The sequence below is a fragment of the Balaenoptera borealis genome (genome assembly GCF_965194805.1).
Source record: "Balaenoptera borealis genome assembly, chromosome: 16".
NCBI lineage: Eukaryota > Metazoa > Chordata > Mammalia > Artiodactyla > Balaenopteridae > Balaenoptera > Balaenoptera borealis.
In genome coordinates this window covers 78,954,446-78,982,337 of record NC_138872.1, presented here as the reverse complement: position 1 = coordinate 78,982,337, position 27,892 = coordinate 78,954,446, and the positions used below count along the sequence as shown (strand labels likewise).

The 27,892-nt window shown below is 43.2% G+C and overlaps 1 protein-coding gene across 2 annotated transcripts; it reads left to right on the top strand.

The window, feature by feature from the left end:
* Positions 1 to 863: 863 nt before the first annotated feature.
* On the top strand, positions 864 to 27,835 carry EIF4H (eukaryotic translation initiation factor 4H). Of its 2 annotated transcripts, XM_082358643.1 has the most exons (7): positions 864 to 1,042; positions 18,485 to 18,672; positions 20,760 to 20,824; positions 20,910 to 21,006; positions 21,323 to 21,382; positions 25,698 to 25,835; positions 25,924 to 27,835. In XM_082358643.1, exons 1-7 carry the CDS (start codon positions 984 to 986, stop codon positions 26,061 to 26,063), a joined length of 747 nt encoding a protein of 248 aa, XP_082214769.1. In that variant the 5' UTR covers positions 864 to 983; the 3' UTR covers positions 26,064 to 27,835. The 2 variants fall into 2 exon arrangements, with proteins under 2 accessions (XP_082214769.1, XP_082214770.1); XM_082358644.1 differs by lacking the exon at positions 21,323 to 21,382 and having other exon boundaries at positions 884 to 1,042.
* The last annotated feature ends 57 nt before the right edge of the window (positions 27,836 to 27,892 follow it).

Below are 27,892 nucleotides of genomic sequence, written 5' to 3'. Positions count from 1 at the left end.
CTATGAGGTTCTTTTAAATTCTTCCTAGACACGGAAGGGTTTGGAGCATCCAATATTACCACAATCTCAATCACAAACTGGAGAAATTACCAGCGTAATGAATTCTCATTGCATATCCATTCTTTGCTATTGCTAGATGGACTTCACGTCAGGATAGAATTTTCTTCCAAAAGCAAGATGCACCAACTCGCTCGCAGGTTCAACGACAAGCTATACTCCAATCTCAACACCCCTTCCCCACCACCAATACCCAGGCGGCAAGTAGATCCTTGAAGGCAGGATTCAAAAGGTCATCCCCATTGCCTCGCACGCTCATATCCTGACCCCAATCTAACCCTTCCAGGCCCTTCCGCCCCTGTGCATTCTCAACAAATGCTCAACTCTGCGAGGTCTCCGTCCTGGGGGAGGTAGCCCTTTCTTTGGTGTTAGCAAGCGACCCCCTGGCCGTGTAGGTGTCGGAGTGGGACCCGCCCCCCGCCCAAGCGGAGGAGACCTCTGGGGTCCCTGCCAGGTCTGGAGTTCGGAAGCTAGGCGACAGAAAACACCGCGGGCCCGGCGCAGATTCCAAGGCCAGCCCGGAGCGGGGCCTTCGCAGCGCGCGGAGGGAGCCACCGGAGGTTCGGCGGGTAGGGCAAGGCTCAAGGGTGGGGCGCGGCAGGGGCAGGAGGCGGCCGCGGGTGAAGCCTCAGAGCTAGCACACAATGGGCCGGGGCGCCAGGGCAGGAGCCAAGCCAACGCGCCGCCGCACCACGTGGGCCGCAAAACGCGCCGGGCTGCCAGAAGCCAGCCAGCCCAGACCCGGCGCGGCGGGCGCGGCGCGGCGCGGCGCGGCGCGGCGCGGCGTACGTGCGCGCACGCGAGCGTGCGTGCGTGCGATTTGCAATCAGGCGGCGCGGCGGACAGCCCCGGCGGCGGGGCGGGGGGAGTTATATTGCAGGGTCCTTCCGTGCTCACCCTGGTTCCTCTCGGAGCGGAGACGGCAAATGGCGGACTTCGATACCTACGACGATCGGGCCTACAGCAGCTTCGGCGGCGGCAGAGGGTGAGGCGGGCGTGCGCGGGCCCCGGCCGGGCGCGGGAGGCGGGCGGAGTCAGGGGCCCCTGGGCCGCGGCCTTCCCACGCGCACAGCTGGGGCGGCGAGCGGTAGGGGCCCTGCTGGGCCGACTGAGGCCTCATAGAGGCGCCGGGAGGACTGGGGTCTGGAAATGGCGCGCTCGGGGAGGGTGCGGCACCGGTTAGGCTCCCCGGGTCTTGCTCGCGGGACAGATCCCTCTCTGTGCCACCCCACCCCGCCGCCTACGACGTGTCTTTCCTCTGCCTCGGCCGTAGGGCCAGGCCGCAGCGGCGCCGAGTGGCCGGCAGGACGAGCTCCCGCTTCCAGCCCCATCCCCCAGTACGGCGGGGCCAGCGCGGGGCTGTGCTGCAGCGCGGGGGTGGGGGCCGCGGCCTGCCCCGCTCCAGTCCCGGTCCCGGCCGCGGCTTCCTGTTGTCAGCCTGCGCTGCAGGCCCCCTGGCCCCTTTCGCCAGGAGACCAGCGGGCTTGGTATGGTCGGAAGGCCGGGAGAGGGGCGATTCCCATCCCTTCACGGGTGTGAGGCTGGGATTTGGCAGCTGGAGCCCTGGAATAGTTCGATTCACCCCGGGGTCGGGGGAGACCAACCAGAACATACACATCATAGCATTGTATTTATCCTTTCTTAGATCAGAGTGCCTTGTTGACAAGTGCTACGTGCCTACTGGCAGAAAATGTTATTCTCCTTGGTTTCTCCAGACCTGGAGAAGGAATCGCATTTAACTTCGTTCTGATTCTGGTCATACACAGACTATATGTAATTGAGACACCTTGTTTAAAAGAAAAATCCCTGGCTAGTGAAGGAAAAGCTTATGGTGTTTAATTCCAGGAACCCGCCCTAGATTATTTCTTTGTAGACACAAGTTATCTCATACAGAATTTAGAAGATAGGCTATAAACATCTTGCCGTTTGTCAAGGGCACACTTGGCCTTTGTGTGATTTACAGAAAGGATTACTTTCCCAGGATAACACCACAATAGTACCTACTGAGGTGTCCAGTCTCCTGGGTTTCAATCCTAAAAGTGTCTTTGTTTGGTGAAGAATGATCTTTTAATACCTTGGTTTGGGAATGGCTCAAATAAAAGCTTGTTTGGGTGTGGGAGCGTACCCAGCATCATTCATGGAAGTTGGGGACATGGAAGTTGGGGGAGGTGGAGCCACCTGTTACTTCAAAGAATACTTTATTTACTAATAAAAAAGAAATAGATGTTGGATTACATGTAAAGTTATTGCCTTTGGGGTAGGTTTCTAGACATCAAATTTGTACTCCAGTCATCTCAAAATTTAATCACTAGGATTTTTTTTCTTTTCCTAGTTTCAAAAAGCATTTGGAAGTACCCAGGAAGACTCTTAAACAGAGTAGTTCAGATTAAGGCAGCTCCAAGGAATTTTAGTTGGTTTGGAACTACAGTGTTAGTCCAATTATACAGAGCCTGGGGATTTTTTATTATTATTTTTTAATTCTGCCTTTTGACAAATTTACCAGCTGTTCTGGTGACTAGAGGTGTTCAAGTTAGACTTTAGGTGGATATCAAATTTTGACAGTTGGAGTGCCTTGAACAATAGAAGTTGATCAAAAGTAAAATTTTGTTTTAAGATGCCATTTATTTATCAGAATATCAAAAGACGAGGACACTGTTAGCCATTTGCCCAGATGTACTCCAAAAAGTCGTATAAGATGAGAGTAGCTGGCGCGATACATCTCCTAAGCTTCCTAATAAAAAGTCCCTTTACTATTAAGCACCTTCTGCATCTTACCTTCTCAGAATTTTCCACTTCATCTTCATGGAAAAGTACATAGGAAATACTGCTCAGATTGCCAAAAAGTAGTTTTAAAAACCTGTTGGTGAATTTGTGTGTTCTTTTAGGCGGTGTCACAGGTGAGTCAGGAAACTTCACAGAGGACTAGACATGTAGTGGTGCAATCTGTGCCAAAGCTTTCCTATTCCAGATGGTTAATGTTATTTTAACTTCATCAGGTCGGAAGTTATCAGTTATTGGAATCTTTGAAATTTAGCAAGGTGATAGGATAGTTGACCAGGTACTCTTCAATGATAATTTTGAGTTTTGAATTATGTTCACATCAGTACACGTCTCAGTGCTGTTTGTTTATGTTCAGATAGAAGCTTAAGCATTATAGACGATTACCACCTATGGAAAGCTGGTCTTGTATTGCTTTGTTTGGTACTTTTTTTTTTTTAATTTATTTTATTTAATTTATTTATTTTTGGCTGCGTTGGGTCTTCGTTGCTGCGCGCGGGCTTTCTCTGGTTGCGGCGAGCGGGAGCTACTCTTCGTTGGCGGTGCGTGGGCTTCTCACAGCGGTGGCTTCTCTTGTTGCGGAGCATGGGCTCTAGGCGCGTGGACTTCAGTAGTTGTGGCACGTGGGCTCAGTATTTGTGGCTCGTGGGCTCCGGAGCACAGGCTCAGTAGTTGTGGTGCACAGGCTTAGTTGCTCTGTGGCATGTGGGATCTTCCCGGCCCAGGGCTCGAACCCGTGTCCCCTGCATTGGCAGGCGGATTCTTAACCACTGCGCCACCAGGGAAGTCCCTGTTTGGTACTTTTGTAAGGCAACTGCTCTCTAGTCTAAAACACCTTAGCTAGATAAGATGTCTTAACTCTAAGCAACTTGGGTCACAGGTGAAAGGAATGGCGGGTTTGAAATATAGAGTCAAGGGGCTTCCCTGCAGTGGTTAAGAATCCGCCTGCCAATGCAGGGGACACAGGTTGGAGCCCTGGCCCGGGAAGATCCCACATGCCGCGGAGCAGCTAAGCCCGTGAGCCACAACTACTGAGCCTGTGCTCTAGAGCCTGCGAGCCATAACTACTGAAGTCCACGCGCCTAGAGCCCACGCTCCACAAGAGAAGCCACCGCAATGAGAAGCCTACGCACTGCAACGAAGGTAGCCCCTGATCGCCAGAACTAGAGAAAGCTCGTGTACAGCAACGAAGACCCAACGCAGCCAAAAATAAAATAAATAAAAACAAATTAATTAATTAATTAAAAAAAGAAGGGTCTTCTCATTAAAAAAAAAAAACAAAAACAAAAACTTGGGTTTTAATAATTACACATTCCCTGTAAGTTTATTTTGTAGTTGTGTGTAATAACCAGTACAGTTGTCAGGAAGCAATATTGAACAACTGCTTTATTTCCCCAGCCTATAGAGGCATGTCCCCTGCAGCAGAGGAGAGAACCAGGGACTGCATTGTTGCTCAGAAAGCAAGTCAAAACAAAATTCCAAATTATTAGGAGTTGATTGTATCATATCTTGAATGTATTTGGTTTTGCTCTTTGCTAAATTATCTTTGTGGGGTTCCAATTTTTCATTTGCCATTGACAATAAAGTGTAGAGTAACACTGATTTTACATTTTTAACTGCAAAAGGCCTTTTGAGTGCTTAACCTAAAACTAACATCAATCCCGAGAATTAGATTGGAACTTGGAATTAGCAAGAATTGATATTGCTGAAATGGTACCTGCTAAAAATTGATTAAGCTACAAAGTTAAATATTCTTTATTAGGTTCCAGTTAGGGGATTTAGAATTCTAATCTTTGAGTCTTATAGGATTTAAGCTTGGCATCTCTAAATTTCTAAGTATATTTTAAGCCTTAAAATGGGGAAGAAAGTGTATAAAAGCTAGCTAGTTTCACTTATAACAGGATCTGTAAAGGTGTTGAAAGGCATATTCTAAAATCCTGTTTACCTATCAAATGTCAAGTTGTTTGGGTTTATTGTCATACTTCTCTCCACTCAGTCTCCCAGTGCTTGATTCCAAGTCATTGTCCTCTTTGAGAAGTGTTGTTACCACAAATACTTGGTTTTACCAAGAGATCTTTGAGATGTCAGATGTTCAGGCAGAAGCCCTGGCTTTAGAATCAGGCAGACCAGAGCTTAAGTCCTCTTGGCTGTGTATTAGCAGTATGATCTGGACAAGTTTCTTTACCTCTCTGAGCCTCACTTTCCCCACATATAAGATAGAAACTCCTCTATAGGGCTGTTGGGAGTATTAAATGAGATGTTAAACTGCAGCACAGTATCTGGTACATAAAAAATGTTTAATATTTGGTAGCTGTAGATTTATAATTTTTTAAAATTTATTTGTTTTTGGCTGCGTTGGGTCTTCATTGCTGTGCACGGGCTTTCTGTAGTTGCGGCGAGCAGGGGCTACTCTTTGTTGCGGTGCGTGGGCTTCTCGTTGCGGAGCACAGGCTCTAGGCGTGCGGGTTCAGTAGTTGTGGCACGCAGACTCAGTAGTTGTGGCTTGCAGGCTCTAGAGCACAGGCTCAGTAGTTGTGGCACACGGGCTTAGTTGCTCCGCAGCATGTGGGATCTTCCCAGACCAGGGCTCGAACCTGTGTCCCCTGCATTGGCAGGCAGATTCTTAACCACTGCGCCACGAGGGAAGTCCAGTTTATAATTTTTTAATTCTTAAAATAATTTCTTTGGAGCTAGAGTGGGAAAATTTCTGTTGAGGGTTAGATGGAGTGAGTTTTTATTTTCCTGGCTATATTTCTAAAGCCAATAAAGGGAAAGCTGTTCATTTTATAGGCATAAAGCATTTATAATGTAACACCATAAGTATGGTAAATTAGTACCAAGTAATTCATTTTTTAAATTTATTTATTTATTGGCTGCTTTGGGTCTTAGTTGCTGCGCACAGGCTTTCTCTTTCATTGCGGCGCGCGGGCTTCTCATTGCGGTAGCTTGTTGCGGAGCATGGGCTCTAGGCGCACGGGCTTTAGTAGTTGTGGCACTCCGGCTCAGTAGTTGTGGCTCGTGGGCTCTAGAGTGCAGGCGCATGGGCTTAGTTGCTCCGTGGCATGTGGGATCTTCCCGGACCAGGGCTCGAATGCGTGTCTCCTACATTGGCAGGCAGATTCTTAACCACTGCGCCACCAGGGAAGTCCCACCAAGTGATTCATTCTTGTACATTATTGGTTTGTAACAAAATTCATGCTTCGAATATTTATTTATTTATTTATTTTTATTTATTTTATTTATTTTTGGCTGCGTTGGGTCTTCCTTGCTGCGTGCGTGCTTTCTCTAGTTGTGGCGAGCGGGGGCTACTCTTCGTTGCGGTGCGTGGGCTTCTCATTGCGGCGGCTTCTCTTGTTGCGGAGCATGGGCTCTAGGCACGCGGGCGTCCTGTAGTTGTGGCTCGCAGGCTCTAGAGTGCAGGCTCAGTAGTTGTGGCGCACGGGCTTCGTTGCTCCGTGGCATGTGGGATCTTCCCGGACCAGGGCTTGAACCCGTGTCCCCTGCATTGGCAGGCGGATTCTTAACCACTGAGCCACCAGGGAAGCCCCATGCTTGGAATATTTAAATGCTTCTGAGATTTCTAAAAAAAAATTTTTTTCGCATACTTTTTTTTTAAAGTTAATTAATTTTAAGTATGTTTTATTATTAAATAGTATAATTAAGAAATATTTTTTAAAATAAATTTATTTATTGTTTATTTTTGGCTGTGCTGGGTCTTTGTTGCTGCGCACGGGCTTTCTCTAGTTGCGGTGAGCGGGGGCTACTCTTTGTTGCGGTGCACGGACTTCTCATTGCGGTGGCTTCTCTTGTTGCGGAGCATGGGCTCTAGGCACACGGGCTCAGTAGTTGTGGCTCGCAGGCTCTAGAGCACAGGCTCAGTAGTTGTGGCGAATGGGCTTAGTTGCTCTGAGGCATGTGGGATCTTCCCGGACCAGGGCTTGAACCCATGTCCCCTGCATTGGCAGGCAGATTCTTAACCACTGCGCCACCAGAGAAGTCCCTTTTTCGCATACTTTTAAAATTTATATTTCTGTTTGAAATTAACCTTAGTGTTCTGGAAAGACTTTACACAAATTCAAGAAGTCTTCCCAGAAACTTGGAACATAGCAGAATGTTTGGCTGGGGGGGTGGGGGGGCATGGGGGGAGTCAGTCCTAGATCAGATCCACCTTCCAGTTTCCAGCTTCCGCTAGAAACTAAAGAGTGTTGGGCAGAAGACCATGGCATGCGTCTTTGCCTTTTCATCATTTGTGCAGCTGGTTAGACCTGCACACTCAGGGCACGAAGTAAGTGACCACTTGATTTTGACTGCACTTAACAGCTCTAATGTCTAAGTTGTCTTTTTAAATAATTGAACATCCTTGTTTTTTTTAAGTTTGCCAACCATATGATGGTTTTTAAAATGTTTTTCTTGATAGGACCCTCTGGATGTGCTTCAGTATGTTGATACTCTATTGAAAACATAGTACCTTCATTGCACTCCAGTATAGGGTAGATGTAGCTGGTGATCTCCCTCGCTCTGCACACTGTTCTCTAATTGAAATAATCAGTTGCATTTTTGGAGCCCCCCCCACCCCTTTTATTATTTTTTTGGCCGCACCGCGCAGCTTCTGGGATCTTAGTTCCCCTGACTAGGAACTGAACCTGGGCCCTCGGCAGTGAAAGCAAGGAGTCCTAACAACTGGACCGCCAGGGAATTCCCTGGAGCCTTTTGCATATCTGGCTGAGTAGAAGACAGCTCGTTTCTCATAGCTGCTTCTGTATTCACTCTTGAGGTAGGTTGTTTGGTTGACATATATGAAGAAAATCCAGCCGTACATAGGTAAGTAGTTGAAAGTGGGAGGACTATTTTAATAGCCTTTTCAGATAATTGTAGATACTCTTATTTGTGACTGTACCAAAACTTGACAGGTGGTAATTTCCATAAAGGTTAGTTGTAACAATAAACTTTCCACACTCTTACATTAAAATCCATAGATCTATCTTATATTTTGAGTGGATCTTTTGCTGTGCCTTTTTTTTTTTTTTGCTGTATTGGGTCTTTGTTGCTGTGCGCACGCTTTCTCTAGTTGCAGTGAGCAGGGGCTACTCTTCGTTGTGGTGCGCGGGCTTCTCATTGTCGTGGCTTCTCTTGTTGTGGAGCACCGGCTCTAGGCGTGCAGGCTTCAGTAGTTGTGGCTCACGGGCTGTAGAGCGCAGGCTCAGTAGTTGTGGCATACGGGCTTAGTTGCTCCGCAGCATGTGGGATCTTCCCCGGCCAGGGCTCAAACCTGTTTCCCTTGCGTTGGCAGGCAGATTCTTAACCACTGCGCCACCAGGAAAGCCGAGGTGTACATTTTTTTTTTTTTTTTTTTTGTAACATGATACTTTGGTCATTTGGAAAATACCAGTTCACTGAGTTATGCAGATCTTCCAAATGTTGAAGCATTTCACTATACAGTGTCAAAAATCATGTTCATTAATGTCGCCGTCAGTTACATCAGAAAAATTTCAGGTATTGGGAGACTGTCAAGCTTATATCGATAGATAAAAGTTTTCTAAAATTCTGGTTTTTGCTTGAAAGCCTGTGTTTTGTCATTTGCAGCAGATAGCACTGTTAGTTTTCCTTGAAGTGGCAGACTCATTTCATTTACAAGAAAATGTCTATGTAGCATCCGAGTCTGAACCATAGTTTGTCAGTTCTTTCAGGTAAAAATGGTGTTCCATGAAAAGAATAGCTAGTTCAGCTTGTAACTCACTTGCAGGAGTGCTTTTCCTGGAGATAACCATGTACTTCTGTAAGCAGCAGAAGTGCTTCATTCCCATTTCGTAACAGGGAATATTTTAAAAGTGGGTCAGTATTTAATAAAATTAATCATTTTTACCACTTTATTAAAAACATTCTTTGCCAAAGGTGGCTTTTTTTTTGGCTGTGCCACGAGGCTTGTAGGATCTTAGTTCCCCCACCAGGGATCGAACCTGGGTGAAAGCGTGGACTGCTAACCACTGGACCACCAGGGAATCCCCCCCCCCCCTTTTTTTTAATACTGCAAATGCATGAGTAATAGTGCAGTTTGGTGCCCCGGCCTGATTCATGCGAAGGCCAATGGCATGATCGGTGTAGGTGTTTGCTCTCATTGACTTAACAGGGATACTACAGCCAGAAAGGTTTGGCTCTGGGGGGGCAGAGCCAGAACCAAAGGAAGTACATTTTGGTGCTCTTTTAGAGGCCGTCTGAAAATGCAAAGAATTGTTACTTTAACTGATGTTCTGTTAATGGAGGAACCTCAGTATGGTCTAGATTGAGCTGGAATTTACCACTTGCTCATTTTACCTAATACTTAAAGAGTTTTTTAATAAATGTATTTATTATTTTTTATATTTTTATTTTTGGTTGCGGTGGGTCTTCGTTGCTGCGCACAGGCTTTCTCTAGTTGCGGCGAGCGGGGGCAACTCTTCGTTGCGGTGCGCGGGCTTCTCATTGCAGTGGCTTCTCTTGATGCGGAGCGCGGGCTTCGGTAGTTGTGGCTCGTGGGCTCTAGAGCGCAGGCTGAGTAGTTGTGGCGCACGGGCTTAGTTGCTCCGCAGCATGTGGGGTCTTCCCGGACCAGGGCTCGGACCCGTGTTTCCTGCATTGGCAGGCAGATTCTTAACCACTGCGCCACCAGGGAAGTCCCATACTTAAAGATTAATCTGAATATTTTCATGCATAAGCAGTCAAGACTAATATATCAGACCCCCATGTAGCCATTACTCAGTTTTTTTTTTCTTATTGTGGTAAAATATACATAACATAAAGTTTACCATTTTATAGGACTTCCCTGGCGGTCTAGTGGTTAAGACCCTGGGCTTCCACTGCAGAGGGCACGGATTCCGTCCCTGGTCGGGGAACTAAGATGATCCTGCATGCCACGCGGCATGGCCACAATTTACCATTTTAACCATTTCTAAGTGTACAATTCAGTGGTACTAAAGTTCACAATGATTACAATTCAGTAATCACTATTTCCAGAACTTTTTCATCGTTCCAAACAGAAACTCTACCCATTAAGCAAGGCTCCATTTATTTCACCGTTTTAATTTTATAAACATTTTTGCTTTTTCTGTTTCATCTATCTTCCCCATTGTGGGGAGGGAAATGAATATTTTACAGCAGAGTCTAGTGTAACGACCTGCCCCATGTACCTATTACCCACTGTTTTTTTAAGTGACCACTCCTATTTCATCTATACCTCCTTGCTTTACTCTCCTGCCACACACTTCTGGATTATTTTAAAACAAGTCTTAGATGTGACTGTCATTTCATCTGGAAGTACTTCAGTATGAGTTTCAAAAGTAAAAACTTAAAAAAAAAAATATGACCACAATATCATCACATCTGAAAACTTAATATAACAGTAGCCCAGTAAATATTTTGATTTCTCATAATTATCTCATAAATTTTGATGTACAACTGGTTCACTTAAATCAGGGCCAGACAACGTTTGCACATTTATTTGGTTGTTGTGTCTACTAAATCTGTTAGTTGATAGGGTCCTCCTCTTTTTGTCTCTTGACTGTTTGTTTTTAAAGGATGTGTGGCTTTTTTGAAGGTACTTTTTTTTTTTTTAATTTATTTATTTATTTATTTATTTGGCTGTGTTGGGTCTTCGTTTCTGTGTGAGGGCCTTCTCTAGTTGCGGCAAGCGGGGGCCACTCTTCATCGCGATGCGCGGGCCTCTCACTATCGCGGCCTCTCTTGTTGCGGAGCACAGGCTCCAGACGCGCAGGCTCAGTAGTTGCGGCTCACGGGCCCAGTTGCTCCGCGGCATGTGGGATCTTCCCAGACTAGGGCTCGAACCCGTGTCCCCTGCATTGGCAGGCAGATTCTCAACCACTGCACCACCAGGGAAGCCCTGAAGGTACTTTTAATACACTTAATTCTGATACCTATCATGTGAGGTAGCAGCAAGTTAAAATTTGATATCGTTAAACAATTATTAAGTATTATTTTAATGCATGTATGTGTTTTAGTACAGGTTACTTGGGTTCTTATGACTTTTCAAATATTAAATGAAGAGAACTGTTAGCTCTGACTGAATGGTTTTGAATTCTAGGTTTTAAATGGTGGTCTATCTACGGCAATTTGTAGGTACCTAAAATAATTTACGTTTTAAAATAAATTGTATAGTTGTAAGTTACTTGTGGATCATATCAAATTCAACATTGCCTGAAAATGTGGTTTCATGTAGAATGAAATGGAGCTGGTAGTATGTGGAATGTCAAATCTCAAATAGTAAGTCTTCTATTTTGGAAGAAAAGAACCTATAAAGTTCAAAACTAATCCATAGAAATAGTTTACACCATACCTTTAAGACAGATTTTTTTTGTGGCAGTATTTCTGAGGACCAATAAGTAGCTTGAGATTTAAGATTTCATTTCCTCTGAAAAATCTGGTACTTTTTTTGGCTGCATTGGGTCTGTGTTACTGTGGCAGGCTTTCTCTAGTTGCAGCAAGTGGGGGCTACTCTTCATTGCGGTGCGTGGGCTTCTCATTGCGGTGGCTTCTCTTGTTGTGGCTCACGGGCTCAATAGTTGTGGCTCGCGGGCTTAGTTGCTCTGTGGCATGTGGGATCTTCCCGGACCAGGGCTCGAACCCATGTCCCCTGCGTTGGCAGGCAGATTCTTAGCCATTGCGCCACCAGGGAAGTCCCAAATCTGGAACTTTTGGATTGAGTAACCTTTTTCACCCATATGAAGTTATTAAATTACTAAGCCCATTTCTTTCCTTTCATGTGTGGGAGTCCAAAATTTTAGTTCATTATGATAAATACTTTTTCCCAGTAAGAAAAGGTCCCTAAAAGACTATGTAAACCAGAAGTCCCTTTCATGTTCACTATTCATCTAAAACAAGGCTTTCAAACTGCCTGTTGTGTCCTGTTGGGAGATGATGAAATCAACTTAGTGTGGGTCCTGGTAAGCATCTTTTAAGGTGAAATAGAATAGAGAATAGTGTGCATTATACTATGAGTTAGTACTGTTGGCAAGCTTTTTAAAAATTAATTTGTGTAGTTAACATGCAGGAATGTATGCATGTATTAAGTTGTGATGTAAAATGTATTCCTTGTTGTTGTACACAGCCTGAAAATTTTTTGAAAAATACTTAAGTACGTAATTGGGGATGTCATCTGAATACATGTAACCCTCTTTTATAATCTAAATTTTTTTCCAAATAAGAGTACCCACATTGGTGAAGAAGTTACTGGCAACCCTAAAGTAGTTGGTAGGCCTGTGGCTTCATTCCTTCCACCCTAAGTCTCAGATACTGTAATAGTTCTGGAGATAAAGCAGTGAACAAGACAAGAGTTCCTGCCTCAGAACAACTTTGCATTTCTCTGCATTGCTTTTTATATCTTACAGATGTGATTAAATTATTAAGATCCCATTCACAGCAGAAAAGAGCTCCTTGAAATAAGGCTCATTGAAGAATTCACCATAGACACTGCTCCCTCCCCACCCCCAGTGTTTACCAGAAACTTTCAGAGGCTTTCATGCACATCCTGTAGTAATGACAGTTCTCAAGATAAAGGGATTTAATTTTGAGTGCTAATTGAAGGCCTTGGAAAATACATACACTTAGAGGAAGATCTACTTGGAAGTGAAGGGTCTTTAATCCAAGTTCCATTGGGCTAGTTTTTTAAAACCTAAGTTACAACTAAAATGTAATGTGGCATCTTGGATGGCATTCTGTGACAGGAAAAGGACATTAGGTGAAAGCTAAGAAAATCTGAATAAACTGAACTAGTTAGTAATGAATTAGTAATGTATTGATATTGGTTCTGTGATTGTAACCAGTGTATCTTACTAATGTAAGATGTTAATAGGTAGTGTAAAATGGTGTTTATGAAATAAGGGCTTGGCTTTTGAGAGCCTAACCTTTTTTGATTATTGTCTAGAAACCAAGTAGGTTACACATTTTGATCTTTCTGCATGCTCAGAGGATTTTGTCTTTGTTGCTTACTTGCATTTTATTCTCATAAAGGCAGTCTTACTGTGATTTTATGTAGGATCTAGGATAGTGCCTCAGGCCACGTGATATATGCTAATAAGCGTTTCTGGGTGGCACATGAAAGACCAAAGTTGTTGATCAGCCCTAATGAAACTAACTCAGTTATCACCTAGAAGTAATAGAGGGAGAGCACCTAATGTTCCAAATACCAAAGAGAGGTTAATACTCTATAGTGATGGTATCTTGGCACTGGTCTTAAAGTTTTAAGAATGACAGCAACAGTACTTAAATTCTGTATAGTTTCTAATGCACCTAGAAATCTTCTTAAAATTCTTGTCCAGAAATAATAGCATGTGGCCTTCATTTTTTATTATCTTTCACACTTTGGAAGCAAGTCTTGAGCACTTAATTTTGTTTCATCCACTTACTGACTAATCCCAGCCCAAAGAATCTCTTCTCTTCTTTTTTCTTATAGTTGCCCTTCCTCCAGTCTCCTCTCACTCCTATATATCTTTGCTTATTCACACATTATCATCTTAAGAGTTCAGTGTTTTGTCTTCTGCCTGGAAAATAGAGTCCAAGTGCCTTTTGCTCCACCCTGCAGAGACAGTGCTCGTCACTGTCTCCTGAATTTTCTGCAGTCTTTTACTTGGGATGTGATTTCTCCTTTCTAGATGCCTGGACCCCCTTAGCTGAATTATCAGCTCCTTGAGGGTAGGAACAAGTCTTAGGTTTGTGCCCTCAGTATGGTGCTCTGTATTTAATAGACATTCAGATACTTTGTTGGTTTGAGTGAAGAAACGTGATTTGTCTGTAACTCCAGGTGTGATTTTGGTCACACCTGGAGTTGAAAGTTGGATTTCCTAAATGACTGAGGATGTAATTATTACTTTAAAACTTTTGTATTTTTTTTTAAATCAATAGACTGTCCCTATGTGCAGCAGTAATGAGCGGGCAAGCCTATTGCTCGGTGGGAGCGATACGGCCTGGGAGTTCGCAGCACAGCCCTTCAGGTCTCTTTTGTGAATTGCAGGGTGGTGGGGAGGGGGAGGTGTGTGCCCAGGCCTGCAGCTTTGCCTCATCTGTTGCCTGCTTTACATCCATGGCTTGTTAGTCAACCTCCTTCTGTATGAGCAGTGTATCCTGTAGCGTGTTTAATTTATCCATAACACTTTAGAATTGTTATTAAACTTTTATAAAGCAGTCAGTCTCTGAAGTGTTTTTATGGTCAATTTCAAACTCCTTTATAACACAGAAATTTGAAATATTTATAAAGTAACAGATGAGAAAACTGAGGTACAGAGGTGATTTGGAAGAGGTCCTACACCAAGCTAAGTAAGGTGCCAGGTGGGTCTTCTGTGTTTTTAACCTGTTGTAGAAAGTGCTTTCATGTAACATAGCTTATTTAGATAATAGTCCCCTCTAAACTTAAATTAGTGTCAGAAGTATCTTATAAGAATTTTAGCTCAAAGAATTTCTGATATTTGACTTTTTTATTTGATTGGTTGATGACCGAATGTATCGTTTTATTATGTCCATATGCATTCTCTGGGGTTTGTCTTCTTCAGCCTTGTCTCTCAAGTTGCTGGCACACTGTAGACTCTTCATAGAGTGAATAAATTGAAATCTACCTGGCTGGCCCCAATCCCACTGCATTGTAATGTCTTCAGTGAACTACTCAACGAAAAGCTAAAAACCACTCAAGTCCTGTAGAACTGACCACATCAGGTAGGGCAGTATTTAGGACTGCATCTGTTAGTCTTGAAAAAATCTGGAGTGTTAAGCCACTGGCAGTTTTGTGAGGCTAGGGTGAAATGAGCAAGTTGATGGGCTTGGGTTAGCTCTTTCCACATCTCCAGCTCTTCAAGTACTGCTTGCCTGAAGCAGGATTCTTGTATCTTTGCAAAGCCAGAGCTGGCTTCTCATCCTGCTGCATTCTTGCTAGTGCCCCCCCTCAGTAGCATTAACCTGGGCAGCGGTCCTTATCAAGGCTTGTTACGTGGCTTTCTGTATTCAGTCAGAGGTCGGTTGACCCTATCTTTTCAGTCCTCTGTCCAGCACCCCACAGAAGTTCTCATGTGCCCTTTTAGCAAGCCTGCCTACCTCCATTTTCTTGATTCATCAAGCAGACACCTGCCAAATTTATCATTTCTTCATCCTCACCTTCATGTTGAATTTTTAAAAAATCATTGTAGTCCTTTGCTTTTTTACATATCTATGTAAATATATACACAAACATGCATGTATGCATTTACAGTTATTTATGTTTTATATGTGCTACTCAGGTGTAAGCTACTCCAGGACAAGGGGCTGTTTTCCACCAGATGTTTAATAAATGTTGAGTAGATGAATTTAAAGTTTTTAATTATAGTTGGTCCCCAGTTTTGACAGTTGTCCAAGTGTTTAAACTGTATTTTATATGTTCAGTACCCAGTCCCAAAGAGTATCTTACTGAAAATATTTTAGGTTTTATGGGGATTTTTTTGTTGGTGGTGGTTTTTATGGGTTTTTTTTTTTGTTTTTTTTTTTTGGCTGCTTTGGGTCTTCGTTGCTGCGCGCGGGCTTTCTCTAGTTGCGGCGAGCGGGGGCTACTCTTCATTGCAGTAGTTCCTCTTGTTGCAGAGCATGGGCTCTAGGCATGCGGGCTTCAGTAGTTGTGGCACGCAGGCTCAGTAGTTGTGGCGCACGGCTTAGTTGCTCCGCAGCATGTGGGATCTTCCCTGGCCAGGGCTCGAACCCTAGTCCCCTGCACTGGCAGACGGATTCTTAACCACTGTGCCACCAGGGAAGTCCCAGTTTTATGGTTATTGAAATGCAAAATAAGTCACATTCACTTGTAAGCCTATTTTTCTGGTATTAGGACAGAATGCAGGGTTTTTCTATTGGGAAGCAGCAGTTCTGAGTTAATTAAACTTAAAATTTTTAGCCATCTAAGAATTACTTCATAGCCTGGTTCTTCTAAAAAAAAAAAAAGCGTTGTCTTAAAGATTGATATTTATTATCAAATATTTGAGATATCTGGAATTTGTGTCAGGCAAGATGTGGAATTTCTTTCATGATATTTCTAGCAATATATGAATTTTAAAAATCAAGTTACTTTCGAAGACCTGGTATTAATATATATTCTGCCAAAAGAAAGGAAGGTTGACTTTAAGCATATTTTTGACTGATGTGAGGAGACTCTTTTGCTTTAAATGTCTCTTAAAGAAAAACAACACCTCCCCCTTTTAAATTATTTTCCTCCTGTGTTCTGCAAACATTTTATTTTGAAGTTTTTCAAGTCTTCAGTAAAGTTGAAAGAGTGCAATACAATGGACACTGGTAGATGTCACAAGTTTCACACTTGCTTTATCTTTATATATTCGTGCATGCACACATGTCCTTTATGCTGAACCCTTTGAAAATAAATGGCTGTCCTGACACTTCACTCCTAAATACTTTGTCTCTCCCGAGAACAGAGGCATCCTACTAACTTCAGTACCAATTAATCACTCCTAAGAAATTTAATGCTAACAATAATATTTATACTCACCAGATTCAGATTTCTCCATCTGCTTTTTCTTTTATGGCTGTGTGTTCCAGGATCCAAAGATCACATGTAGCATTGGTTATCATTTCGTTAGTTCCCCTGCCTTTTTTGTCTTTCATGACTTTTACATATTTGAAGAATCTGTGCCAAAATAGAAGGCACATTTAAATTTCTCCCATTATTAGTGGTACTAAGTTCAGTTACCTGGTTACAGTAGTGACTGGCAGATTCATTTTACCAGTGTTTTGGCATCCTTTGAGCCTTGCCTGAATCAGTCACTACTACATTGGTGGTTGCAGAGTAGTGGTTTTCTAATTACATGGTTTTCTAATTTCCTCCTACAGTTTTTAGCTGACAGCCTTATTGATGTAAAGAAGAGCTCCCCTTCCCATTCATTGATTTAGTAGACTATCTATTAGAGCAATGTAGGTTCAGAGCAAAACTGATGAGAAAGTATAGAGTTCCCATATGCCCCCTGCCCTCACAGATGCACAGGGGCACAGCTTCCCCTGCTGTCAACATCTGCACCAGAGTAGTACATTTGTTCCAATCAATGAATCTACATTGACAATGTCATTATCACCCAGTGTCCATAGTTAACATTAGGGTTCACTCTTGGTGTTGTCCATTCTGTTCTATGGGTTTTGACAAATGTATAATGGCCCCATTTATTTTTTTGTTTGTTTTTAAAATATTTATTTATTTGGCTGCAGTGGGTCTTAGTTGCGGCACGCGGGATCTTCAGTTGCGTCATGCAGGCTCTTAGTTGCATTATGCGGGATCTAGTTCCCTGACCAGGGATCAAACCTGGGCCCCCTGCGTTGGGAGCGCGAAGTCTTAACCACTGGACCACCAGGGGGAAGTCCCGTGGCCCCGTTTGTTTGTTTATTTGTTTATTTTGGCTGAGTTGGGTCTTCGTTGCTGCTCATGGGCCTTCTCTAGTTGCAGCAAGCGGGGGCTACTCTTTACTGCGGTGCGCAGTCTTCTCATTGGGGTGGCTTCTCTTGTTGTGGAGCATGGGCTCTAGGCGTGCGGGCTTCAGTAGTTGCGGCACATGGGCTCAATAGTTGTGACTCGCAGGCTCTAGAGCACAGGCTCAGTAGTTGTGGCACATGGGCTTAGTTGTTCCGCGGCATGTGGGATCTTCCCGGACCAGGGCTCGAACCCATGTCCCCTGAATTGGCAGACGGATTCCCAACCGCTGCACCACCAGGGAAGCCGGTCCCATTTATTTTTAAGTTATCTATAAAACATTGTAAACCTCAGGTCTTAGATGGCAGTTATTGTGGTCATTGTTACTCTACACATGTGTACTATGTGACAGGCAGTGTATGACGCACCATATATTATTTCTCAATAATTCAAGGTCTATCTTAGTATTAACCCAGTGTTCCAAATCAAGCTTAGAGAAATTGAGTAACTCCTCAAGGTTATATGGTGGAGTAAGTATGTGGTAGAGCTCGGATTTCAACCAGGGCCTATGCAGATTAGCCATGATATGGTGGAGTCAGGGTCCTGCCACTTTTAAGCTCGGTAACCGTGGACAAGCTAAACATCTCTTGACTTAGCTGAGGAAATGGCATTGACGTTTAAATGAATTAGTAATATGCACCTTGTATGTGAGGACCCAATGAGGTACCGCATGGGGGAGTGGAGAGTAGTATGTACAATGCATAGTACTTGCTGCACAAAATCTAAAATTTTTATTAGAGCTTATTATCTATAATCAGCAAGAAACAATTGTATTGTGAATGAGTTAAACTTCAGCTTCAGGGTAATAAGTGGCACTCCATTTCAGTGTGTGTTAGTATTATCGGGTATGAAGGAGGGCATTGGCTTAGGTTCTTTTCTCCTATTCTTAGTGAATAGGAGAGAACCACTTGTCTGTAGGAGGATGTTATATTTGGATTCGATTCTCCAGGGAAAGGTACGTTCACATAGATTCTGTGTTTCTGTGGACATTTCTGTCATCCAGAAATAGGCATGTTTTTCATAAATATTTTGGAATACTGTATTATTTCAAGGAGATGTTACTGTATACATTATATAGGATTATTTCGCCTGGGTGGTGTGGCTTAGTGGGAGGCATTTTCCTTGGCCCTCTGGGGCAAGAACACATGGGCAGAGTTGAATCCTGTCTGTTTCCCCTCCTAGGTCCCGTGGCAGTGCTGGTGGCCATGGTTCCCGTGGCCAGAAGGAGCTGCCCACAGAGCCCCCCTACACAGCATATGTAGGAAATCTACCTTTTAATACGGTGCAGGGCGACATAGACGCTATCTTTAAGGATCTCAGCATAAGGAGTGTACGGCTAGTCAGAGACAAAGACACAGACAAATTTAAAGGTGAGTTTGGGGGATTTTTACTGTGCATTATTGTAAGGGGAGGAGGGTCTAAACCAGAGGGCTCTAATTATGAAAGTCTTTCAATGAAAGTGTTCCGAACATTTGCCTAGTCCAAGTAGTTGAAATAAACATTTATTAGCGCTTTAACGCATAGGCCTTCAGTTCTATTTGGGGGGGAAGATGTTTTATACATAATCTAGTTTGTAGAAATATGTGGCATATGCCCAAGTAAATCTGGCGTTTGCCTGACCTATATAGCAATCCTGTCTCTGCCAGAAAGGGAGTTACCAGGAAAGAAATGAACAGATAAAACTTAGGACTTTTCAGGTGCATATCACCTTGGCCAACTCATGCATTTTTAGGGAGTAGTTTTCCTGTAATCTAGTTTATTATGAAGTCCCAAAGGTAACCTAGTATTCGTCACTGTACATTTGTGACTTCAGAGCATGTGTTTAGGGAAATGATTGGCTCAAATTTCAGGTAAAGTTAGTGTCTGTAGGTTAGTCTTTCGGGTTCTTGAGCAGAGGAGTAAGGATGAGGAACCAAATGGGCATTATCGTCCGACTTCCACGGCTTCCTGAAGGCAAATGTGCCCTGTATCGAAGTGCATGATGCCAGATACAAGGGCATTTGGTTTGCTTTATTTACCCAGAAGTACATCCATGAAAGGCACCCAGAGGCTGTGGGGCTGTAGAAGAAGCAGGGGTGCTGCTCAGCAGAGCGGTTCCGTAGTTTTGTCGTTCTGAAAGCTTTCTGACTTAAGAGCCTGGAGCCTTGTTATAGTAAGTGATCAAACAGTGGGAAAAAATGTATCAGTTAAGCTTGGAGCAGTAAGTCCCGCTGCTAGGAAGCGTTAGGAATTCAAATGTAAGGGGAAAATGTGTGGGTGAAGCCAGCCTTTGGGCTGAGTCAGTAGCAACAGAGTTTGTCTCATAGAAGGGCATCTTTAGTTTCGGCAGCTGGAGTGTGAGATGAGTGGGAGCTCTGGAGTGACTAGGCTCTTGTTGCCTCTTTGAACTTGCAAGTGGTTTTCTCAGTTCTTCTAAACATTGAATCCACTTAGGGCAAAAGGCATGGATGGGGAGGTGGAGTATGGGTTGGGGGTGGAGGACGGGGAACTCTACAGCCAAGCAGTACATTCTTTGTGTAAGCAAATGGTGAACAGGAAAAGTTTGGACCCAGGCTTTAGAAGCACTTGCAGTCTAGTGGGCTTTGAAGGTGAAGTGTAATCGTCATACAGAATGGGGATGGGGAGGGTGGTAATACAGGGTGTGGTGTGAGCATACGGGGTAGGGGGAGTGCTTAACCCAGATTTAAACGAGACGGCAAGGAAAGGGCATGGACAAGAGTGTTTCAGGTAGAAGGAAAAGCTTATTCAGAGGTTGGAGGTGAGAGAGAGGGTGTGGTTTCTTCTGCCTGGAGTGTCCTCTGCTTACAGGCCTGTGTCAGAATCTAGCGTTAGAGACTCAAGTTGTCAATAAAGCATGCTGCACCTAGGCCAGCTGTCTTTAATTAATTAGCATCCTGAGGAGGACGCGCTTGTGGCCGAGGGTATGTTTTTTTTGTTTTGTTTTGTTTTGTTTTTTTCCGAGGGTATGTTTTTTCGCTTTGTAAAACAAATTTTATACCACCTACCTGAGTAGTAAGTAATGGCACCCTCAGCCTGTTCCATCAAAGCGTGTTTGGTATCGAATTTGAAGTCTGTGTCTTAAAGCCCCTGTTAGGTTATATTAAAGTCATTCAGAAGTCAGAACTGAAAGCTCTTCAGTGACCCAAGGAAGGTTTTAATATTATGGTTAAAACATAAAGCTTTATAAAAACACAGCTACTGTTTCAGTACCTATTTGATTAGCACTTTCTGATAGAATATAATTAAGAGGGGAAAAAATATAATTAAGAGGGAGGAATACCAGTCAAGTTCTATTTATTAGAAAATAAAATATGCTCTTTCAGGTTCTGCAAGTCTCCTGCCATCTAGACGCAACAGAAGTGGTAGTTATGATGTAGGGAAATGGTACAGACAGGGATCCCACCTTATCTTTAACCCGGAATTCCTTGAGGAAATCGGGGTTTGTTATCTCTTACAGGATTCTGCTATGTAGAATTTGACGAAGTGGATTCCCTTAAGGAAGCCTTGACATACGATGGTGCAGTAAGTATATTCAGGTTTTCTCTGTGGTGTTAGTAGTTGAGATTTTTTTCTTGCCAGTACTTACACAGTGTTTTCCACTTATTAGCTCTTGGGTGACCGGTCACTTCGTGTGGACATTGCAGAAGGCAGAAAACAAGATAAAGGCGGCTTTGGATTCAGGAAAGGTGGACCAGATGACAGAGGTGATTGGTTCTTCTACAACTGAACGTAAAACTTACTATATGCCCACTGATTACAGCTCTTAAAGGTTACCAGAAGAACTCTAGCTCATAGGTCTGATAGGTGTTCACGAGCTTTTAAAAACGTGTAAAATCTTGGAAAGAATGGATGATGCTTCTGCAAGCCTGGGTTTTTTTCCTTCCTGTTGGCAGCAAAAACTCTTATAACTTCATTGAACTTCCCATCACATGAGTTGTACGTCTTCCCAATGAATTTTTCCATGTTTGTGCAGCAAGGTAATGATACGACCTCAACTTTATCTTTTTTGTGTATCCTCAGGAATGGGTGGCTCTCAAGAATCTAGAGGTGGATGGGATTCCCGGGATGACTTCAATTCCGGTATCAGTATTTAAAGTATCACCACTTACCCTTTTCAGTGGCCTTGCTGCTGTTGTACATTTCTTGTGAGTAGCCCGCCTGGCCGGACTACTTTAGTTCCTTTCACAAATGAAACTTTCCTAAAAGGTACCCAGGCATGCAATAAGCCTCTGTTAGAACCTCAATGTTTGGGGTAGGACTTGAAAGCTTCCACATCGTGGGCAAGTTGGACTGATCCGCCTTATTTTGTTACCTTTTCTTAGTCTACTGTTCTTACATGTGCCTGTGTCTCATGCTGAGTCTTTCTCAGGGTTTAGCCCAGGGGAGCCCCTTGATGGTGCTTGTGGGTATGGCATGAATAGAAGTACTATTATTTCTAGAAGTCTGAAGGTTCTAGAAGCTTACAGAAAGCCTCATTCTAATGGTTCCTGGTGGCTCCCTCTTAGATGGTAATAGGTAGTCCTGATGACCTCTTTGTTTCTTAAAGGGCGTGGAGCCCCTATCCCTTAAGTGGACATAATCCACTTTATCATTGCTTTTCTTAACTCATCAAAGCATACCAGTGGGTGCCTCCTTGTGTCAACTCAAGAGGTCACTTTGCATGCCAGGTTTTGAAGGGTTGATGTCCTAAACATTTCTTCATCTCTTTACTTGTTTTTTTTTTAATTATGAAGGTAATTCATACATGGTAAAAATGTCCATTGTAACCATAAGGTAGAGAATGAAAAACAAGTCTGTTTTCTTTCCTATAAACTTGAGATTATCTCTGCACTTGCCACCACATAAGATGAGATCATTAGTGCCCGCCCCCCCGTCACCCCCCCCCCCAGTCAAAACAAAAATCAGTAGAAAGTAACTGGTAAGTATGGGAGGAACTGGTCTTGTGAGTCGACATTTTTTAAAAGTTCATTCCAGTACTGCTTTAGCTAAACAGATTACTGCTTATATCTGTTGAATAATTTGGTAATTCCTAAAAGTCCTATAGCCAATCAGAAATGAGCTTATTCATAAAAGTACAGTATAATCCAGTAAACCTGTAATTTTATGTATAAGCTAGTCTCTGATTGAAAAATGCAACAAATGTCATCTCAAAGCCACCTCGGGTGTAGTAGTTAGTGACTTGACGAGTGGTGCTCTCCAGTCTGCCAGTTTTGCATCTCCTAGAACTGGAGAAGTAGCACAGTGAGCTCACAGCTCTGGAGGTTACCAGAGAAACTGATGTCTTTCTACTACTGGCTTAGCTTGGGCTTTTTTTACTCTGAAACAAGACATACAGTGAACATAGAGAAACTACCTTGCCACCAACCAGTGTAAACTACAGTGTTTTGGTGATAATCTAAAACCAGCAGTGCCCACATGGTGGGGTACGGCCTATATACATGATTTGTATAGGTAGACCTTTTTTACTCTTTAGAATAATGCCTTTTTTTAAATGACACACTCTCATTGTAAAAAAAAAAATTTTTTTTTCAAGCAATACAAAAAAAATACAAAGAGGAAAACAGATAAGACAGTCCCTGTCAACCAGAAATAGGCAGTGTGTTTTTATTTATTTTTTATCTTTTTTTTTTTTGGCTGTGCCATGCAGCATGCAGGATCTTAGTTACCCACTAGGGATCGAACCTGTGCCCCCCTGCAGTGGAAGCGCAAAGTCTTAACCACTGGACCACCAGGGAAGTCCCTAGGCAGTGTGTTAAACTAAACTTCGTAAAGAAAACTCAGAAGATTTTCATGAATAGTGTGCCTCCTAGAAATCTGTCATCAAACTTGATGAAAAGATAATTGTTAATGTCAAACCTTGCTTTTTTTTCCCCCCTCATAATCTTCTCATCGCTCATATCATAAGAGTTTTGAAATGAGGTGGTCACTTGATGTTAATGTACACTGGGTTTTGGGGGGGGGTTTTTCCCCACTATACTTTGTCTCATGAACCTGGACAAAGTAGCAGTTGTGTTTATGTGCCTTGTCAGTGTGGGTGTGAGCTGATTTGTTTTATGCTAAACACTGGTAGCAAAAATTAATCTCATTAAAAGGGAAGTAACTTTACTTTCATAATCAATGTGGAAAGGTACACACAGTTTAGTTTGGAGGAAATATCAGGTTAAATGTTTGAATACTAATTAAGCCTGTTTAATGAATGGTGTATCCTCTCTGGTTGATAGAAAAGATTTTGTAAAGAAACTTATACTTGATTATATGCTTCCAAAATGGGTTTCCCCCCAAAGCAGTGCTCCTGTTGGTCTAAACCTTCTTAGAATTGTTGTCATTACTTGTTTTGTTAAAATTGAAATTGTTCAATTTAGTCTCTGAACTGAGTTTCAGATAACTTGATCAATTTACAAATTCCTTGCTACCCTTAAAGAACAAAAAAACCCCACCATTGCAGATAGTTGATTCTCCATATTCACAGTAGTTAGGTTCTTTAAAGCCATTGCAAACACCAAATTGGCGGATACTGAGCCATCGCTCATAGAGGAAATACACAGGCTCCTGTGAGCCTCTGGTCATATTTTTGTCAGCCATTCAATACATAACCTTGCTTTATGTGTTTGTGTTTAAAGACGCCTTGTTTAATATATATAGTTGATTGATTAACAATGAACTCACGGCCAACAGCACTGTAACTCATGCCTGCATGAGGCTTCTCTAACAAGGCACATCCCAGCCTTGCACTTAGCAGTACTAGACAGCACTTCAGCATGATGTTTGGGTGCTGTTTTATTTTAACCGCAAAATCACTAACAAAAAGCACAAAAGAGCAGAAAGCCTGGCACTAAATAGATTGTGAAAAGGACGCTTGTTTACTGTTTGAGCTGAGACAAGGCAGAGTGTTGGCTCATTCAACCTCAGCTGAGAATGTATGTGTCAGGTGACAGATGTTTCACTGCTCTGTGCATGTCTGAATGACAGCAAAAGGCCCCAAGTATTGATTTCGGGGTTACAAATAAATTTTGGTGAGTAGACGAATTTGCAAACGTGAAATCTATGAATAATGGGCATCAGCTATTTAGTAGAAGAATATTTCTCAAGCTCAGGATCCTTCTTCAAGGATAAGTTCCTACAAAGCTTTGAGCAATGGCGCTATCCTTGGAGTGAGTAAAAATAGTCACCTTCAGGAGCTTAAACAGAGGGGGCAAGCTCATTTGTTTAATTACAGTCTTATTTCTTAAATTTTTACTGAACGTTAAATAGGTTATACTGTTAAAAGGTTAATTATCTTAACCTCCCCCCATGAATTTCAGTTAAATACAAAACTAAGGCTTACGGTTCTTAAAATATTCTTCACACTGATGAGAATTGCAACTTACTTTTTTTAATATAAATTTATTTATTTATTTATTTATTTATTTATGGCTGCATTGGGTCTTTGTTGCTGCGCATGGGTTTTCTCTAGTTGCGGTGATCAGGGGCTACTCTTCGTTGCGGTGCGTGGGCTTCTCATTGCGGTGGCTTCTCTTGTTGCGGAGCACGGGCTCTAGGCGCGCGGGCTTCAGTAGTTGTGGCTCGTGGGCTCTAGAGCGCAGGCTCTGTAGTTGTGGCGCACAGGCTTAGTTGCTCCGCGGCATGTGGGATCTTCCCGGACCGGGGCTCGAACCCATGTCCCCTCCATTGGCAGGTGGATTCTTAACCACTGCGCCACCAGGGAAGTCCAAATTGCAACTTACTTTTAATTCTAAATCAGATGCAGTTTACTTCTGTTGGTAATTATTTTAGCGGATGCACAAACGAATGGGGGAAAAAAACCCTTTGCAGCCAGAGGAGGTGTGGGTTGGGTCTGCGGTTCCTGCTCTCTGGCGCCCTCTCTGGGAAGGGAGTGGGCCTGATCACAGCTTTTTTTACACACAGGTGCTTTGCTTTTAGAATGATCCACACCCGAATCGCAGCAGAAACAGAAAAATGGGGAATGTCACCCAGAGGTGACTTTGTATTTTTATTTTGCCTTCATATCTAGCTTTTTTCTTTTGATTTTGTGTTCTAAATTGTAACTTCTAAATTTCAGGTTTATCTTTTTTAATAACTGTATAGATTGTATTAGAAAACAATAAAATGTGCTTTGAGCATTTTTGTTTTAAGCCATATTAGAATATTATGGACTTTTCCTGCAAGCTAAGAATTTACAGCTCGTTTTATTTTTCTCTCCTAAGATTCTTTTTTTATTTTAGAAGTCTGTTAGCATTGAAATTACCCAACAGATTCACGTTTGGACTCATTTTGTATGCACTTTTGATGCTGGACAAACTAAAGAATTTAAAATTAAACTTAATTCACACAAGCTATGTTATCAGCTTTGAGACAGTAGTTCAAAAGATAATTCAGTGTCATCTTCCTCCTTCAGGCTTCAGGGATGACTTCTTAGGAGGCAGGGGAGGGAGTCGCCCAGGTGACCGGCGAACAGGCCCCCCAATGGGAAGTCGTTTCAGAGATGGCCCTCCCCTTCGAGGGTCCAGTATGGATTTCAGAGAACCAACAGAAGGTATGACGATAATGTGAACGTGTAAGTGGAGCTCTGGAGGGTGTCTTCTTGGCACATTTGTAAGCCATGTTGTGTTTCCCTCCCCCAGAGGAAAGAGCACAGAGACCACGGCTCCAGCTTAAACCTCGAACAGTTGCAACGCCCCTCAATCAAGTAGCCAACCCCAACTCTGCTATCTTCGGAGGAGCCAGGCCCAGAGAGGAAGTCGTTCACAAGGAGCAAGAATGAGCTTGCGGTTGGGAGGGAATGGGATGTGGGGGGAGTTCGAGCGAGACCACAGCCTGGCTGGCCCCCCAGACCGGCAGTCCTGCAGTTACCATTCCTGCGCCTGACCTTTGTCCTCCTTTCTTACAATGGAAACACAGAGCTTGTGAGTGCATGTCAGCAGTTAACAAGTGGTTTTTAGTACATTCTTGGCTTTGCCGTATCTACCTAGTGCCTGTTTTGTGCTTTTTTTTTTTTTTTTTTCCTCTTGCCACTCCTTTCCTATTTTCCTTCTGTCCTTTTTCCTTCCAGCACGTGAGTTTCTCTAGAGGGACAAAGGCAGCTGCCATGCGGGAGTTCTTTATATTGAAGTGCTGCTTCATTTCTCTCCTTTGCTTTTCTGTTTTTCCTTTAGCCACACTGGGCGTTTCCTTTGATTTTTCTCAGCGACCTGCATGTTGAGTTCTGTGTTGCTGTGGCTTCCAAGAAAAAAAACAAGTCACAAATTGGATAGCATCTTGTTTTTATTCAGCTGTGATCAACATACAGAATTTGGGACACCTTGCTTTCAAAACAAGGATAAAATATCTGTTGATCTTTGCAAATTCCTTCCTGTAACTATTTATAGATCGCCCTGACTCCATTACTCCCTCCCCAGATGGGAGAATAGGCTCACATTTCAAACAGCAGAACCTAAAAGGATAATGTGAACTGCTGGTGGGTGTGCACATAGGAGATAAATTGAATACACTGCTGTGTTCACATGCTTTATTATTGCTCTTTCAACACCGTGTCCAAACCGGTTCCCTTCTTTTCACCGGCCGTTTTAGAGGCTCCTCTGTGGCTGGATGTAGCGAACTGCTCTCTAGTTTCCTTTCTGCTGGCTGCAGAGGTGCTTCGGGCACTGCAGGTGGTAGCGCGGTGCTGGGCTCACTTCGTAGTGCGGACGCTGCTTCCTCTCAAACCCCTGTTGTCGTGTGTTCTGCATCACTCCCTGTGTTTATCTGTTCCCTGATACAAGTAATAATGAGATACTGCGCTTCCCACCATCCCTTAATTTTAGAGTGAAAGAATGGGCCTAGAATCTGGCACTTTACTCTCGTTCACTTGATGAATTGAGAATTTGACTATGCAGAGCTGTCAGATAACTGGTAGGTGGCTTGAGGTCACTAGCTCTCAGCTTTAGGACGTTCACTCCCACATACAGTGTTCAGCACTCACCCAGGCTAGGCAGCAGCTTTTGAGCTTGAACACCTCTGTGTGAACAAATTCTTTAGCACCCGAGTCCCACTTCATCCAGTTGGGAGCAGTTTGGGGTCAGCTAGAGCCCCGGAAAAGAGAGACCCTCACCAGCATGACTGGAGGGCCGGGGGCAGGCTGGCCCACGCAGTGTGCTTGGAAGGTAGCTCCTCGCCAGCTGCCATCCTCGGCTTCTCTTACTTTATCACCAGGTCTCAGCAATTTACAGAACTCTCCCTCCTTTCCTTCCTTCCACCTGTCATCTTTGCTTCTGAAATAAGAACCATTTGTGTAACACCAATACTTACCTTAAGAAAGACATGCATTATGTGGTTGTAATCAAACCTGATGCTTTCAGATGACCTACTTACATCTTCAGTGTGGAAAAGATTAAGAACAAAACAAATTCATCTAAACTTCTGGGCAATCCAGTTGACTTTTAAATGTAAGAATGGAATTCCAAACACTTAACACATTCAGCTATATGACAGAAAGTAAATCTATGGATATGGTATTTTGTGAATGATCTTTTAAATAAAAGAAAACCTTACGTAATATTTAATGCTTGTCTTTATTTTTGAGTTGTTTTTTAGCTGCTTGTGAAGTTAACAATT

Bases quoted from the DNA above. Each gene is read 5' to 3' on its own strand.
- EIF4H (XM_082358643.1), top strand. From the start codon at position 984: ATGGCGGACTTCGATACCTACGACGATCGGGCCTACAGCAGCTTCGGC. The intron at 20,825-20,909 runs GTAAGTATATTC...TCCACTTATTAG, and splicing joins CCTTGACATACGATGGTGCA to CTCTTGGGTGACCGGTCACT. The intron at 21,007-21,322 runs GTGATTGGTTCT...GTGTATCCTCAG, and splicing joins AGGTGGACCAGATGACAGAG to GAATGGGTGGCTCTCAAGAA.